The sequence below is a fragment of the Mytilus edulis genome, chromosome 10 (assembly GCF_963676685.1).
Source record: "Mytilus edulis chromosome 10, xbMytEdul2.2, whole genome shotgun sequence".
Lineage (NCBI taxonomy): Eukaryota > Metazoa > Mollusca > Bivalvia > Mytilida > Mytilidae > Mytilus > Mytilus edulis.
Window position 1 is genome coordinate 7,989,436 of NC_092353.1, and position 17,441 is coordinate 8,006,876.

Here is a 17,441-nt window from a genome sequence, read left to right on the forward strand (position 1 = left end):
CAGATTTGTTCTTTTTATTGCTGGATCAGGTAGATGAAGATGTTAATTTAAAACTCTGGATTATTTTGATTGCTAGATGATATCAAACTCCAAATTTTAGAATTACTACAATTTTTTTCGTGGTAGCACAGCCTGACAAGAAGAATTCAATTGATAAACTAATATTCCATAAAAAGTCAACAAACTCTAGATGGCGTCCGTAAAAAATAAGGAAGGGATGATTTTAGCTTCATCGCTTGAACTCTTGGTTTAATAGCTACCTTGTGGGCAGCAAACCCTTATCAAGAAAACCATAATAGGAAATGCAATTTTAGAATATCGTTCCAACTGAATGATATATACACTGTTTGCAGGAGCTGTTTGAATTTTGCTACTTAGAAATGTAACGTTCACAATAGGGAAGCTCATATATAATAAGCTATGCATATTTATCAATGAGTGGACTATACCTCAATTCAGGTATATATTATCCACCCTTTCACAAAGTACAGACATGCTGAGACCAACAGATAAGGTGACATTCAACTAAGAAAATATGTATCTTCCATTATCATCCAAAAAGTAAAATCACAAAAATACTGAACTCGAGGAAAATTCAAAACGGAAAGTCTTTAATCAAATGGCAAAATTAAAAGCTCAAACACTTTAAATGAATGGATAACAACCGTCATATTCCAGACTTGGTACATGCATTTTTGTATCTAGAAAATGGTGGATTGAATCTGGTTTTCAAGCAAGCTGAAACCGGTCACATGTATGACAGTGCCATCAAATTCTATTATATTGACAACGATGGGTGAACAAAATGAACAAAAAGGTTAAAATGTCACAAAAAGGGGTACAACAACAACACGAACCCAACCAAACAATAGTTGTGATCACAGGTGCTCTGTATGTGAAAACATTGGTCTAGTATTTTTACAAATTTCTCTAAAGGTTTCCTAGGGATATTGATGGAAATTGTATAAATTGGAACATAAATGAACACACGGTGGTTCAACGATACATTTATGTTTATAGTTTCTAATTTTTAAAATAGAAATTGATATCCTTGAATGTGTCTTGAGAAATAATTCGAATATGTGAATTTTACAAATATGCAGTAGCTGCGTAATTCCCATATTGTTCATTGAATTTACATTGATTGAGAAAGAGACACCACCACACAATCTTACCATCATGCAAAAGAGGTCACGGTCAAAGTCAAAGTACTGAAAATCAGATCAACACAATAAACTGAAATATGTGTCTCGCGTCAGCATAGAATTGAGAAATAAAAAAATTGATGAACAGTAACATTTCATATAAACTTAAAGTCTATGCACCATATAGTAATAAACAGGGCCTCGAAATCATCGTGAACTGAGGCAGTATTGTGCCTTTTTTGATAATAATGTTGTGTATTTAAAGTAGTACCTTTCAACTAACGTAAGTAGTAAACATAACATTGAACATTCCTTACCATTGTCGTAAGTAGTAAACATAACATTGAACATGCCTTACCATTGTCGTAAGTAGTAAACATATCATTGAACATTCCTTACCATTGTCGTCAAACTGATATGTACTGAAATAAAAAAAAAAACTCTATAGAAACATCAATGATCTAAGTTGTTCAAACTAACAATTGTTGACGCCGATGTCCGCGGAAAGCAATACATATGTCTAGCCTTGGACCACCTTCGTCACAGCCGAGACAACAACCTAGCATTTGCCAATGAACCATGAACATGAGGTCAAGGTGATATTAAATCTGCCAGAATGACATGTATCCCTAATAACCATTCCATACACTTCATTTTTTAATCTGCTGATTATAATATCTCAGGTTTTAAAGCCAGCTAAACCTCTAACTTGTATGACAGTCGCATCAAATTCCATAATATGTCTTGCATACCATGTTTTGTAAACCCTATGTCTTTTCTGATTGGGTTCAATTAATATATACCCCGAACTAGAAATTAAAGAAACAACAGACACGGCTTCCGCAGCCTCATTTTTAGACGTATATCTCGAATTTGACATACACAGTCAACAAAACTTTACGAAAAAAGAGATGATTTCAATTGTGAACTTTCCATTTCTAAGTAGCAACATTCCAGCAGCACCTGCATACGGGGTATATATCTCCCAATTGAAACGATATTCCCGTGCTTGCATTTCCTATCATGATTTTCTTGATAGAGGGTTGCTGCTCACAAGGAAGCTATTAAACCAAGAGTTCCAAATGGGGAAGTTGAAATCATCCCTTCGTAAATTTTACGGACGCCATCACGAGTTGGTTGACCGTTATGGAATAACCGTTTCACAAATTATATCGGATATGTTCCTTACGTCGTAACTACAATCCCCTTCCCTTTAATGAATGTGACCTACCGAATTAGACTATTTACCGGATTTGTTATCACATAAGCAACACGACGGGTGCCACATGTGGATCAGGATCTGCTTACCCTTCCGGAGCACCTGAGATCACCCCTAGTTTTTTTGGGGGGTTCGTGTTTTGGTTTTCTATGTTGTGTAATGTGTGTTGTTTTTTGTTTGTCTTTTTCATTTTTAGCCATGGCGTTGTCAGTTTGTTTTAGATTTATGAGTTTATAAAAAAGAAAATGTGGTATGATTGCCAATGAGACGGTTAAACATCAATTTAGAATTTCAATAACGAAACCATCACTCAAGGATTATTTGATTTGATAAATTTCTAAACTATTCTAAAGTTTCGAGCATATAAAAAAGAAGATGTGGTATGATTGCCAATGAGACAACTATCCACAAAAGACCAAAATGTCACAGACATTAACAACTATAGGTCACCGTACGGCCTTCAACAATGCCCATACCGCATAGTGAGCTATAAAAGGCCCCGATAAGACAATGTAAAACAATTCAAACGAGAACACTAACTGCCTTATTTATGTAAAAAAAAAATTAACGAAAAACAAATATGTAACACATAAACAAACGACAACCACTGAATTACAGGCTCCTGGCTTGAGACACATACATAAATAATGTGGCTGGATTAAACATGTTACCGGGATCCCAACCCTCCCCCTAACCTGGGACATCGGTATAACATTACAACATAAGAACGAACTATAAAAATCAGTTGAAAAAGGCGTAACTCATCAGATGGACAAAAATACAAGTAGACGTGGCCCGGTACTTGACTGTTCCTTTGGTATCTTTCATCCCTTTTTCATCTCAGTACCAGAATCTATTACAAATGAGACAATTTTAATTTTGAGATTATCAATTTCCCCGACCTAAGTAGCACTATACCAACTTCATCTGCATATGGGATATACATTTCCGAACTTAGTCGATATTCAGAAGCTTGCAACTCATACTCAGACTTTGTAAAACGTCACCAGTGTCTGAGCAGAAATTAAAGTTGATGAACCAGAGGTATGTCAAAGAACGTCTCGTCCTTTTCTAAAAAGAAGTTCTTCAGAAGGTACCACGACCTAGTCGATAAATATTCTGAATCAACTTCACAATTAATACCAGATGGTCTTGGTGTTTAGATTCTGCGTACTGACGTTGTTTATCATCTTAATAACGTTTTGTTATATTGTTCTTTTATTTTTCTTTGTTCTATTATTAATATTACATTTACTGTTTTTTTACTGAATTTTCCACGGAGTTTTACTTTTTTGCATATTGCCACTTTCTCTGTAGGTGAGACAAAAATGATAACAGATTTCAGCTTAATTGACAGCGCGTCGTCCCTTCAATGGCTTCCATTTTTTCGATTTTTAAAATTGAATGGCGTAATTGGGAGATAGTTTTCACGAAAAGGAATTCTGACTGTTATGTTACTAACCAATGAAAGTGAACATTTGTTTTTCAATCTTTTCAACTTTTAAACAATATCTTCTAAAATCTGAAATAATTTAGGAAAGCCTGAATAGTGGGTTTTACCTAAAATGCAAGCCATTTGTCAGTTTTGTATCATATCACACGTACTATATAAGACTAAAGGGAATCAATGAAATAATTGGTATAGTGATTGTTTTAACCCAAACTGTTATATTGTCCTTACATAAAACTAGTAAGACTTCCTTGTCTGTAAGTTTTTGCTATATCTTTTTACATATTTCACATTTTTAGACATGAAGAAACAAACAACTATAAGCATCTGACACTCGCGATAGAAAGTAATTGGAAACTATAAAAATGAGTGCCTTATATTTAAAACGAGGGGCGAAAGATACAAAAGGAACAGTCAAACTCATAGACTAAAAATAAACTGACAACGCCATGACTAAAAAATGAACAGACAAACAGACAAATAACAGTACACAAGACACAACATAGAAAAATAATGACTAAGCAACACGAACCCCACCAAAAACCGGGGTGATATCAGGTGCTCCGGAAGGGTAAGCCGATCCTGCTCCACATGTGGCAGCCAACGTGTTACTTATGTTATGACAAATCCGGTAAATAGTCTCATTTGGTGGGTCACATTCGTGAAAAGCGAAGGGTAACCTATTCTTGAATGAATGCCTGTTAACAATGGCTGTTACAATTCACCTCCCACGTAAGTCCATATGGATCGTAACCTCGGCCGATTTCGCAGCGTTAAAAATTGCAATTGAAATTAAAAAAAAAACGGAACCTTTATTCTTATTCTAAGTAGAACAAAAAGACGCAATGCATAAGAGCTCGGTAATATGTACAAAATCCTAAACAAAATTCCGAGAAGTCCATTAATGTACTTTGCATATTAAATATATATAATTCATTTTAAAAAAATTACGTCATGCCAATGAAAACGTCAAGCTGAAGGTTTTCCGTTACGTTAACCCTAAGAATTATATCTTTATTCAAACCACCTTATCTTGGGTATAAACCTCAAATCTTGAAATGTGAACAGGTCGTTCTAATACTGAATTTATGTAAAAATGCTAATATAGAATTTGATCACATTTAATCTGACCTTTTAGATGTATTTTCAAATTTTCTTTTCATTTGATCTCTTAAAAAAAATTGCAGAAATCAAAAATGATAAAATTTACTGAGTTTATTAAATTGATCGATATATCATTATGTCACTACCTGTATAGTGAGGACACATTGATTTACAGCATGCAGGTGGTCCAGATTATACATTGTTATATGTTGTTTTTAATTTTTTTTACATCACTGGGTCCATACCTCTGCTGGTAGACTATCACTTTACTAAAATTGTTCGTTTATAAATTTAGAAGTTATTGAGAAACTAAGGTTTCAACTCCCTTAGGCAAAGTTGGCTTTAGTTGAATTTGGTTATTTATTTTAGGTATTTTTGACATATAGCTCTATAACGGTTTCGGTACATATACATCTTCGGATTTCAAATGTTTGGTTTTGAGCGTTCCTGATGAAGGTAAATCCAGAAAAGCGTTTCGGACGCAAGAAATTATTAAACGTGTTGTTTTCATTTTTTTTATTTCTTACAGGTTAAAAAATATTTAGAAACAAAAAGAATATTTAATCTCTGTGTTCCATGAAGGAGAAAATTATATCATTCCTGCGAAAACTCATATGATCATATTTATTATGCTTGACATTTCGATTTATTCGATTCAATTCATTTAATAAAAACACTTCATTTATTATCATTTGAAGAAGCACGTTGAAAGAGTGTACTACAAAAAATCACCTTGCATTTTTTAATTGAATTTGACATGTTTGTTTGATACAGCAGTATATATAGTCTAGATTAATAAAAGCAACAGTAGTATATCGCTGTGCAAAAGTCATCGATAGAAAACAAATCAAAACAACTAAAACCGAGGGAAACACAAATAGCCAGATACCATTAGTTAACGGGCACAAACAGGTCTATAATGGAACGTATAGTATCAAAAACTTCTTAAGAACTTTTGACACTCATGAAATAGGAAAACCAAATCAAACCGAAACATCTGCAATTTGCCAGATGTGTTTTAAAAGTAAAACTGAAATACTTGATGCAGAATAGCTTCATCAGCGAATGAGACTTATGGCCGAATTTAGTAGTAACGCATTTGTCGTATTAATATCAATCGAAATAGATATTTCAATTTCAACCCATTTGAAACCGACAAGTTTCGTGTATGTGTTCTATATTAGTCACATAAGATAGAACACAAGTAACAGCAATTCAAAAGTAAAATAGCTTGGGGGGAATGATTATTTCAAAATTAAAATTGTCTTGTTTGTCATAGATTCTGGTATTTAGATGATCATGAACACCTATCCATTTTTAGGTAATATTCTTAAAATGAGGCGGAAGAAGCCATGTATGTCGTTTCTTTGATTTTAAGTTTTGGATGATACACTTAAATAACCCAATCAAAAACAATCTGAAGGAACTCTGAGTAATATAAAAATAAGATTAGGTCTGCAAGGAGTTAGTATAAGTTTTATAATCAACAAATGTCATTACATTTCAGGGACATATTTTAGAAACTTGGATTTAAAAAAAGACACCGTAGTGAATAGAAAGGCCGACGTCAAAACTATTGTGTATTTACTTTGACCAACAAATGTGGGTTTGTTAAGTTGGGTTCGCGGTGCTCTTGTTATGTGTTTTATCCACTGTGTTGTGGATTGTTGTTTATCGTCTCATTGTTTTATTTTGCCATGGTTTTTGTCGGTTTCTGCGACGTATGAATTTCAACGACATCGGTATTAGTTTCTTTATTAAAATGTACACAAAATACGCTTTTCGAGGGTAGCTTATTTGTTTTTATTCTTTCATTTTAGAAAAATGAATATGTCTTTTTCAAACGTGTAATACTATTATCGAAAAATTCTTAAATTCCAATGATCGGAAAGAGAAAAACAATTGAAAACATGCACAAATGTTGTAAGAAACTCAAAGCATACACATTTACCTATACTGACACAGTGAGGATTTTATTTAGATGACCCTGTGTGAAATACTTTTTGGAAAAAAATGTCGCCTACTAATCTCTTTCTTAAACAAGTTATATCAGTTTGGTAGAAATTGAAGAATGAAATATCCTAACTGTTCTAAGAGCAGTTTGGTTTGAGATCATTGTAAATGATGATCAGAATTGTTAATTAGAATGGCATAATCATGCAATGATAATATAAATATTTGTACAGTTTATTGATATTTTAAAGCAAAATATATGTAAACACAATATTTGGAATCGATATGCTACCACATTAGCATGCACGGTTTAGTTCACAATTTCAACTGGAATTTTTATGCAAACTAGGTTGTTGTTCTGGTCATCTCTGATTTCCCATTTAACTGTCAAACGGAGCTGAAACAGGTAATTATATTAAAGATATATTGTTCATGCAAATACATCGATAAAAAAATCATAATGAATAGAGAGTATGATTTAAAAATATTGTGACATTGAGCATTATTGAGACTTTACATCCGGTATGTAAAATGGTGCGGTATTAGTCTCGCATATAAACATGAACAATTTAACTTTCAAATAGAAATATGATTTTCATATCTCTTCTAAAGAACATATCCCCTCTAGCCAGTTCTCAGAAACCGTTGCGCGTGAGCTCTGAAAGAGTTGCAGCAGTCACATACATCGTTTTGTAGGACAGTTGTATCATAGTAGGGTTTAAGGGTATAGTTGTGTATAGTGTAGGCTGTTGTTAGCTCATATTTGTTCATGTGTATGTGTATATAAGCAGATAGTATCAATGTTAAATGATATAATTAAGTGTAAAGTAGAAAGTTGACTTGTAGAAACATATGTCAGCACTGTTTAAAGTCAATGTTTGAAGTTGGTATTAAAATTTTGCACGTAACAACACATTAAAATAACAGCCTTCGAATGTTGAATACCATACTGCCCTTGATTTCATACCTTATACACGCCTAACATACACTGACTTACATTTAAAAAGAGAGAATAGATGACAGTTGGAAACTAAAAATATTCACCAAAGAGATGACATTAAATTCAGTTTTCCATAGTGAACTTTCGATTGATGTGAGCAAAAAAACAAACGGCACATGCATGTGATGTATAGTTTGTTTCTTTTAATAATAATCGTGAAAAATTATGAAATCCATTACTTTAATGACTTTAATGGTAAAACAGACGTTATTTTCGACTGTTAATAAACAGTTGTCACCATGATTTGTGATGTTTAGTTTGTTTCTTATGATAATAATCGTGAAAAATTATGAAATCCATGACTTTAATGACTTTAATGGTAAAACAGACGTTATTTTCGACTGTTGATAAATAGATGTCACCATGATTTGTTTAATCGTTGTCGGATATCTGTATGTCATATTATCAGTTAATTGTCGGTAAAAGCAACACGCAAAAGAAACCCGACAGATGACAGCAGGAGCTGCTCGTCTTTCCGGTGAATCCGTTAAATTCCTCAACATTCTGTTTATTTTTAAAAAAAAAAGTGTTCTTTTGTCGTTTTTTGTCACTTGTTTTTTCTCAGTGTCTGACCTTTTGGTATTGTATCGTCATTTGTCTCATATTTCTCTCCTTTGGTTTATCTTTTGTATTGAATCTTTTTGACTTCATAATAACCCCAGCCTAACGATTGATTAAACTCAAACATACCAATGGGTATTTTCTATCGACAGGCAATGTATTGGTATAGTGGATAATCTCTCCTTTGGTAATATTACAATGGTGAACATTGCTAATGCAAGCATCCTCGGTGACTCCGTTAAAACGCACACCTTCTTCTCCATCCTTGCTAAGTAGATGGAGAAAAACCTCGGCGACACCGTTAACTATACCATGAACCACTGTTGTTACTTTGTTCGTATTAACATCTAAAAGGAAAATACTATATTACAAAAATATTATCAACTAATTAAGACAACTGAAAACTGAAATTTTAGACTAATTTTCTGTTCCTTGGACAAAACCTCCAGGAACAATCGAGCAACTACAGTTTCTTTACTTCGTCTGTTTCTTCTTGTATGTATATCTTTTTATTTCCTTAAAATTCGTTATTTCAAAATGACTATCTTCTTTCGCTTTTGAAACTAATCTGGTTTCTTATTCCACAGTTATTTCCCTCATTCACACCAATTCAATTTTATCATGATCGAAATTCTTGATTTTCCATATACCACTTTTCAATTGTTTTCTCTTAACTGTAGTTTGATGGTTTTTTGGGAGAAAATTGTGAACGGTCATGACCGCCGTATAAAAGAGCAATGATGTTTTGAGAACGAATAAGTTCATATTTATCTACCTTTTCTTAAAATTCAGCGAATACAGAAAGCTGTCCTCAGCTACATTAATATTGCCGCAACGATTGCTTAATCGAAAAATTACCTGCCTATTTATTTATTAAATACTCACTTGAAGTAAAGTTTGTTGTTATTGAGACATCTGTTCCGCGCTTTAGCTTACAATCATTATGAGTACTTAATCCAGCACAAACTATATCCAAAGATTTCAATACTCCAGTTTTACTATGAGATGTACTTGGATCTTGAAAAAGATATATACAAGATAATTTTAGCGCAAATACGAAAGGTTTGATAATATCAACAAGCGTCGGTTTGACATTGGTATTCTATATGTTTATATCCTTAGAATATATTTAAATATTTATCTATTAAAATAAACTACTGGATTTTTTAGCTTAAACGTTAACAAAAATGCCATTATGAAAAAAAAAATACACATTTCTAGTTAGTATGTACAGTACTTATTAGTTTAAACATGAGTAAATTAAGACAGATCACCTGTATCAGTAGCTCAGTCCTAATAACATATGTGACAGTCATAGTTTTAATTTAAATTTTTCAATCAGTAAGAAAATAGTTATTAAAATATATCCTTGCCAATATAGAGTTCTTCAATGCATATACGCACTCTCCGTTAGGACTCTATTGATCGTATGAGTGCAAAATGAAATGTGACTAGTGAAAATAAATAACAACGAAACAGAGCTATCACATTAAAATTTCATCAATTGTCTTGACATGACAACCATTATCTCCTTATCATAACATTGAAATCAGAAGGTAATTAGAGCTTTTTTTACATCAGTAGGCCATTAAATATGCTAGGAATAAATGGTTTTGTTTCTCTCTTTAATATATTCAGAAGAAATGGTTTGAATACAGCATAAACACCGATTCCATGAAGAAGGTTAGGGCAGAATTTTATTTTCTTTGTCAGACTATTTGGATGTCATAATATTGGGTTACCGGAATATTTGGGAATTCTCGAACTCTGCTTATTAGTTCATTTAGCTTAGACCTGTCATCTTTAAAAACCATAGACAATTACAACTATTAAATATACCACGTTAGCGGCATAGTATCCTCAAAAATAAAGAGCCGTCAAAATTGAGAGGATAGAGTCAATCGGTAGAAACTTTAAAAACACATCATACATCATCTTGTTCATAGTGATTTGTCTGCTAAGACAAAAGACCGATGTTCGTAAATCGTTTTCAAAATATTGTAGTGTCTAAGATAAAATTATACTGTAATGAATGAGTTTAAGTCTGAAAAATTAGCAGACTTTTATCAATTATTAGTAATGAGGCTTTCTTCTTTTGATGTACAAAACGTAGGGTTAAACATAATTCGTACTTTGAAGCTTTGTGACACGAATGGTTCTGACCAAAGACAAATTATTATTTGCATACATAAGCAGTTGTCTATAGAAGGGCTTGTTTTTCAACTCATAATTTTAACCCTTATAATATGATTTTCTCTTGAAAATTTGATCAAAACATGATGTTAAAAAATTAAATGGTTTTCATTAGGTGTTTTGTTACGTCAAAAACGTAGGGTAAATATTTTAAAACTTATTTTTTGTATATTTGGTCAAATGTATGAATCTTTTAAGGAGATTTAACAGTAGCACCTCACCTTGCCATTTCTCGACAAAAAGGACTAAAATAAATTATATCGCTGTTCAAGGTCAATATATTTGTAATTATGAAGCTGCTATATAATTATTTTTATTATACTTTCAAAAATAATATTGTTATTAATACATCGCAAAGAAGATTTTCTTCATAAAAATATACACATTTACAGGACCTTTCATGGGAGGTATTACAACTTCTTATAGTAGAATATTTCAATCAATTAACACTGAGCACAATAGTATGTATTCTAATGTGTTGTGTTATACTAGAATTGTATGAGAAAATACTACTTGCTTAAATACAATTGGTCTTTGTAAGATAGAAGATTTCAGATCCAGTATTAATCTTTTAAAGTACCTTGTATAGCTAGTTCACTTGTTACAATACAATGTTTGAACCTATTCATAATCATAGTTAACTCACCGCACTCGTGGTAAGGTGGTATGATACATCTAGCAATATAGCAACAGCTAGCCAGTAGTATTATAAAAAGGTATTTCATATTAACTATACACCGGTATAAAATTCAAATGATCAGAAATCAGAATTATTTAACAATAACCATGATCACAAATATATACTACTACAAACAATGGGCTGATTTGTTGTACCAATTGACTTTTCGTAATTGTATGGTCCCATATTCGGTTAAAAAGTCAAGTTCTGCTTATCATGTTTGCAACAACAGAGCTCGTACGATGTTTGTAATCTTTACTTTCAGATAAGCTGTAACAGTGCAAAACAGTTTTAAAAACTTAAGCTGAATATTAAGTGTGCATGTATGCGTGAAGTGATATTATAATTGAAGTATTCCATTATTTCAAAAAGACACTGACGTGCTTTTTAACTGAATGAAATACAATAAAAAGCATGATGTTTTGATACTTTTGCTAGTGAATATTCGTTTATATCATACTTATTGTAAGTGATGCTATTGTCATATTTATCAATCATCTCTTTGCAAAACTTTTATTTTCTACCCCAGGAATTTTGCCATTTATAAAAAAAAGGGATAATTTATTAAAAAAAAAACTACCATTCAGGGGCAAAACCACAAAACAGTTTGTCGAATTTAAATGTATAAATAGTGAATTATGCTGATCACTTTTTTCGTTAACTTTTTTATTTTGCTCATTCAAGTTTCAAGATAACATAATACAAAATTATGATAATATGGACATAGGTTTTTCTGCTACAACAACAGCAGTATACATTCTTAACACAGCTTCTATGACGGGTGCCACATGTGGAGCAGGATCTGCTTACCCTTTCGGAGCACCTGAGATCACCCCTAGTTTTTGGTGGGGTTCGTGTTTTTTATTCTTTGGTTTCTTTGTTGTGTTATGTGTACTATTGTTTGTCTGTTTGTCTGTTTGTCTTCATTTTTAGCCATGGCGTTGTCAGTTTATTGTCGATTTAAGAGTTTGACTGTCATTTTGGTATCTTTCGTCCTTCTTTTCTATGATATTAAAGAGAATAGTCCAAGAATGAAAAAAATATAATCGATGTTTAAAAGGGGGGGGGGGGGGGTAACTTTAAAACAAAATGTATTATTTTCCTCAATTTTTTAGTGAAGAACTTGTTAACAAGTGCTGATAATTTTGCAAATAGTATTTATACCTAGCTCCAATGCTAAGGCGAAGTGAAACGAAATAGTTAAAAACCTTAAGTCTACATAAAAAAAAAGTTTACTTTGATTAATCCCCGTGAAATTAAAAAAAAATCATAAGGGGTTCCGTGACACTCGTGATTATATAAAAAAAAGAAGATGTGGTATGATTGCCAATGAGACAACTATCCACAAAAAGGTAAAAAGCCAAACAAGTACAAAGTTGAAGAGCATTGAGGACCAAAAATTCCAAAAAGTTGTGCATAAACAAACTTCTGTCCAAATTTTATAAAATTCCATAAAGTTTTTACAAACTAATTTGAAGTAATTCTTTTCCTTCTTAACATTTAACTGAAAAGGGTTATTGTTGCGATGTAGAATTCAAAGCAAATATATAGTTACATCAAGAGCATAAAATCACTTTTCGTATGTAAATTAGATTAATAAACAAATATATTTTAGTACAGTAAAATGTTACTGCATTCAATCACAACAACTTAAACTAAATTAAGGCTGTAAAATAAAAAAAACAAAAAATACTGATCTGTATCCCTCATGGATAAGTTCGAAGAGTAGTTTGAATAACGTCAAATTATTTTTAGTATAGTGTACAAAAAAAAATCACACCATTGCAGACAGTAGCATTTGCTGCAGTTCTTCAGATGAATAATCAATATTTTTCAAGAAATAAATGAGCCAAATTTGAGATAATGATACAGGGTCCCTTAATTTGCAAAAAACAATTCGTTTAAATCTTAATTTCATATTATAATCAAATAATATTCCCCGTACTATGTTTTACGTTTCCTTTTAAAAGACAACCTAAAAAATAACAATGAAGAAATTGATAATTGGTTATGCTCTAAAAGAGTTGTAACTGCAAAGAAATGGAGGACTGAGATGCAAACTTCTTCCTTACCTGGATATTAACGAGACCGCACAGCTGAATTGTACGAATCCTCAGATGAAGTTAAAAAAGGAAATTATCCAACACTATGTGACCCTTTACGAAAATGCTGCATGCCAACAGAGTTATAATCGTTATATTCATGAAAGCATACTAGAGCAAAGGACAAAACATTGAATAATTTGTATCAGAAACATGATTAAATAGTAATACGTGCATATCCAGACATGCAGAAAAACCTGAAAGTGTTTATAAAGATATTTTATAAAAGGCTTAAACCCAGACATCAATAGTTTTGATATATTATCAAACCGTGAACATTCGGGGAAATTTCCACAAATAACAGAGGAATGCAATAATACATGTATTTGATTTGAAATGGAGTGGAAGAGGAAATCGAAGGAATTTTCAACTATGGGGAGGAAAATGAAAGGACCAGGGTAAGAGAACATTACAGAAATTTGAGTACAACGGACGGTATGCACATTATCAGCTGTTGTTTTATTAGACTGTGTATCGATTGTGGACGGATAAATGAAGTATTGAAAAAGGACGTTTATCCAATACCTCGAAAAGACGAAATGTTCGGCGCTCTAAATAAGTCAATATATATATATATCTAAATAAAACATTCCAATATTTCCGGATAGTGCATATATTATTTAATACTCACAAGTACTTTCATGTTTTACAACAATCTTCAGGTGAAAGGCGAATAATTGTAACCATGAGACGGTAGTTAAGTACGTTACGTCATAACACAATTACAAAAGGGAGATAAACGTTCTAAAGTAAAATATGGAAAGCCAATTGTAACGCTATTGAAAGCCTAATGCGCATTTAATTTTGGTTTGAATTTGGTTATAAAATATTGTTCCTTTATGGATCTTCTAATGTCACATTCTACATTAATTTTATAGAACGGGAAAAATTTTAAAAAGCCCTTTACCACAACAATCTAAATATTCACTAAGAGGGATTTTCCTATATTGCGGCTGTCGGATGTGTTGTCGATGAATGCATGTTCTTTCCACTACACTATTACCAGTTTGTCCGATGTAAATTTCTTTGCAGCCGCAGCATTCAATGCAGTAAATCAAATTTTCACTTTTACACGTCATGTTTGTATTGGCATATATCGTTTGTCCACATTTTGTCTTAAGTTCGCTTCCGATATATATGTATATGCACATGTACCACAACGAGAATCTGTACATTTCGACATCTTGAATTGTTTTTTCCATTCGGTTGGTTCGAACTTGGCACTGGTCAATAGACATTTTAAGTTCTTAGGAAATATTGGACTTTTTTATTAAGATATATTTGACCTACCGAATTAGACTATTTACCGGATTTGTAATCACATAAGCAACACGATGGGTGCCACATGTGGAGCAGGATCTGCTTACCCTTCCGGAGCACCTAAGATCACCCCTAGTTTTTGGTGGGGTTCGTGTTGTTTATTCTTTAGTTTTCTATGTTGTGTCATGTGTACTATTGTTTTTCTGTTTGTCGTTTTCATTTTTAGCCATGGCGTTGTCAATTTGTTTTAGATTTATGAGTTTGACTGTCCCTTTGGTATCTTTCGTCCCTCTTTTATCTATACTCAAGACTTTTAACAATTCGATATATATATATATATATATATATAACAAGTCAAAAAGGGTACAACATCACCATTAAATCACTACAAAATGAACAAATATTAGATATTTCGGATAACAGATATCCTTCTTCTATAATAGCACGATGTCAAATGAATTATGTCAGTATATTCAAATTGAGACAATATCAAAATCTTGAAAGTATATACAATTTAAGCGGACACCACAGACGCTGGTACAACTGTAAAATTTCCAAACACGGCGTAAAGATTACAAAGATATGCCAAATAAAAATAGTTATTTGCGATGTGATCTGGCACAACTCTAAATTGCCAAAGGTTGTGACAGTTTAGATGTTATAACTGCATGGAGGGCAGTCCTCAAACAAACAAAAATCAAAAATGCCCAAACTGATCCAAGTTGGTATAATATCTCAAATTTGACAATGGATTGACAAAAACTGGATGATTTCATCAGACATGCAAACAACGCCTATCATTCAATTAAATTTACGTATGAAATTTCCGACTCTAAAATATCTTTTTTAGTCACAACCACATCTATAAAGGACGGTGTCATATCAACAGACCTCTACTGTAAACCCAGAGATAAACATCAGTACCTTTCTCCCCAAAGCTGTCACCCCAAACACTGTACAAAAAGTATCCCGTACAGTCAAGCTCTCAGAGTAAAGCGAATTTGCTCCTCTGAGGAGGCTGTCACGAAACGGTTACAGGAACTTCGCGTATTTTTGACAAAACGAAGCTACAAGAAATTGGACATAGATAAGGGGTTTGCGGGCGCTGACAACAACAGCCGCAATGACCTCTTACAGTACAAACGGAAGAGGCACAGCAAGATAGTCCCGTTTGTTCTAACATACAATCCAGCCTTCACTAACCTTTCACGTTTGATCCGTGCCAATTGGCAAATTATTGCCGAACACACTAAATTATTTAAGATTTTTCCCAATCCTCCTGTCTTAGCTTTTCGGAGACCAGCAATTCTGAAAGACTTATTTGTAAGAGCTGACGTCTCCTCAAATAAAAGCTGTTCAATTGCAGGATGGTGCAAGTCATGTGGTAACAGACGTTGTCTGACTTGTCAACAAATACTAAATACTCAAACATTTACTTGCCACTCGACTGGGTCTGTGTACACTATATTTTGCAATGTAACTTGCAAAACCCAGAATGTTGTATACCTCCTTCAGTGTCGATGTGGCATGCAGTATGTTGGCGAGACAGAGCAACCATTCAACAAACGCATTAATGGACGACATACCCGTAAGTCGTCATTTGATATCACCTGGGCACGCCCAAGCTGATCTCAAAAACCTTACCATCACAATCATAGACCACAACGAGGGTTGGTCGAAGGTCGACAGAGTCGCTTGGGAAAGATTTTGGATAAGACAGTTGAGGACAGTTTCCCCAAAGGGCATAAATGAAAAAACATAGAATGAGTCACTCATTTTACTGTCATCACTTGATTTAAAAAAAAAACAACAGCTTAAATTACAGGGCTCCATTCATTTGGGATGGATGTATAAGTACTATAACGTAACCACGTTCAATTATTTTATCTTACTAGATAAAACTTATTTTTCTAACCATTATTCAATTGCTATTCGTTTGGGAGGCTTAAATATGTAGTTTCTGTTGCAATTGCCCTACCGTTGTATTCCGCTAATGTACTCAGCAGATAGATAACCATACAGTTAACACCGTTGCTCATATTAAAGTTTATTCCTAATTATGGCATGAATGTATATAGACAACTGTGTATGCAGTTAAAAAGCTGCAACAAGAATGAAAATACCATATAATATTTAGAAAGGCTATTATATTGAACCAAAAATCCAACAATAAAGGTGTAATTTTCTTGCTTAAAATTGACATAGTTAAGCAAGTATAGTAGATACAAAAAACAGCATTTAACCACTTCAATATCAAATTTAATAGATGAATGTAATAAGTAATATTGAAACTAGACAAATGCTTTAGCATAAACACTAGAAATATAGCTCAGACGGGGTTACTTACTCAAAATATTATAGGAAAAATGAATGTTAATTCTTTGCTCTAGAACTTCATAATCAACTTATTTGCATCAAAAATAAATATGCACATACAAAATATAAACCTTAGTAATAAATATTAAACTTACATAGTGGTTTGCCATAAACGGATGATAAAGCTACAGCTCGATAAAGTTTAACATTGGTCCAATATCATTGTGGTTCACAATTCAAAACAGGAAACAAGATATCAACAAAAGTAAAAGTGAAAGTGAAAGTGAAAGTGAAAGTACAACCACATAAAGGTCAAATGAAAGTAAACAATTAACGTTCTCAAAAATGAAATTAATTAATTACTGATAATAAATATGATATACAAACAATACACTCCCCGTCTGATATGAAAAATATCACCAAAAAGAAAAAATATGACCTTCAAACATATAAACCCTC

The 17,441-nt window shown here is 32.7% G+C and overlaps 1 protein-coding gene across 1 annotated transcript; it reads right to left on the reverse strand.

Moving 5' to 3' along the window:
- Positions 1 to 7,091: 7,091 nt before the first annotated feature.
- On the reverse strand, positions 7,092 to 14,122 carry LOC139492562 (NPC intracellular cholesterol transporter 2-like; the record flags this gene model as incomplete). The annotated part of the gene is made up of 4 exons (XM_071280714.1): positions 7,092 to 7,268; positions 8,562 to 8,779; positions 9,318 to 9,449; positions 14,038 to 14,122. Coding segments are annotated over 4 exons (522 nt in total), but the record flags the coding sequence as incomplete, so codon positions are not given.
- Between the last annotated feature and the right edge of the window lie 3,319 nt (positions 14,123 to 17,441).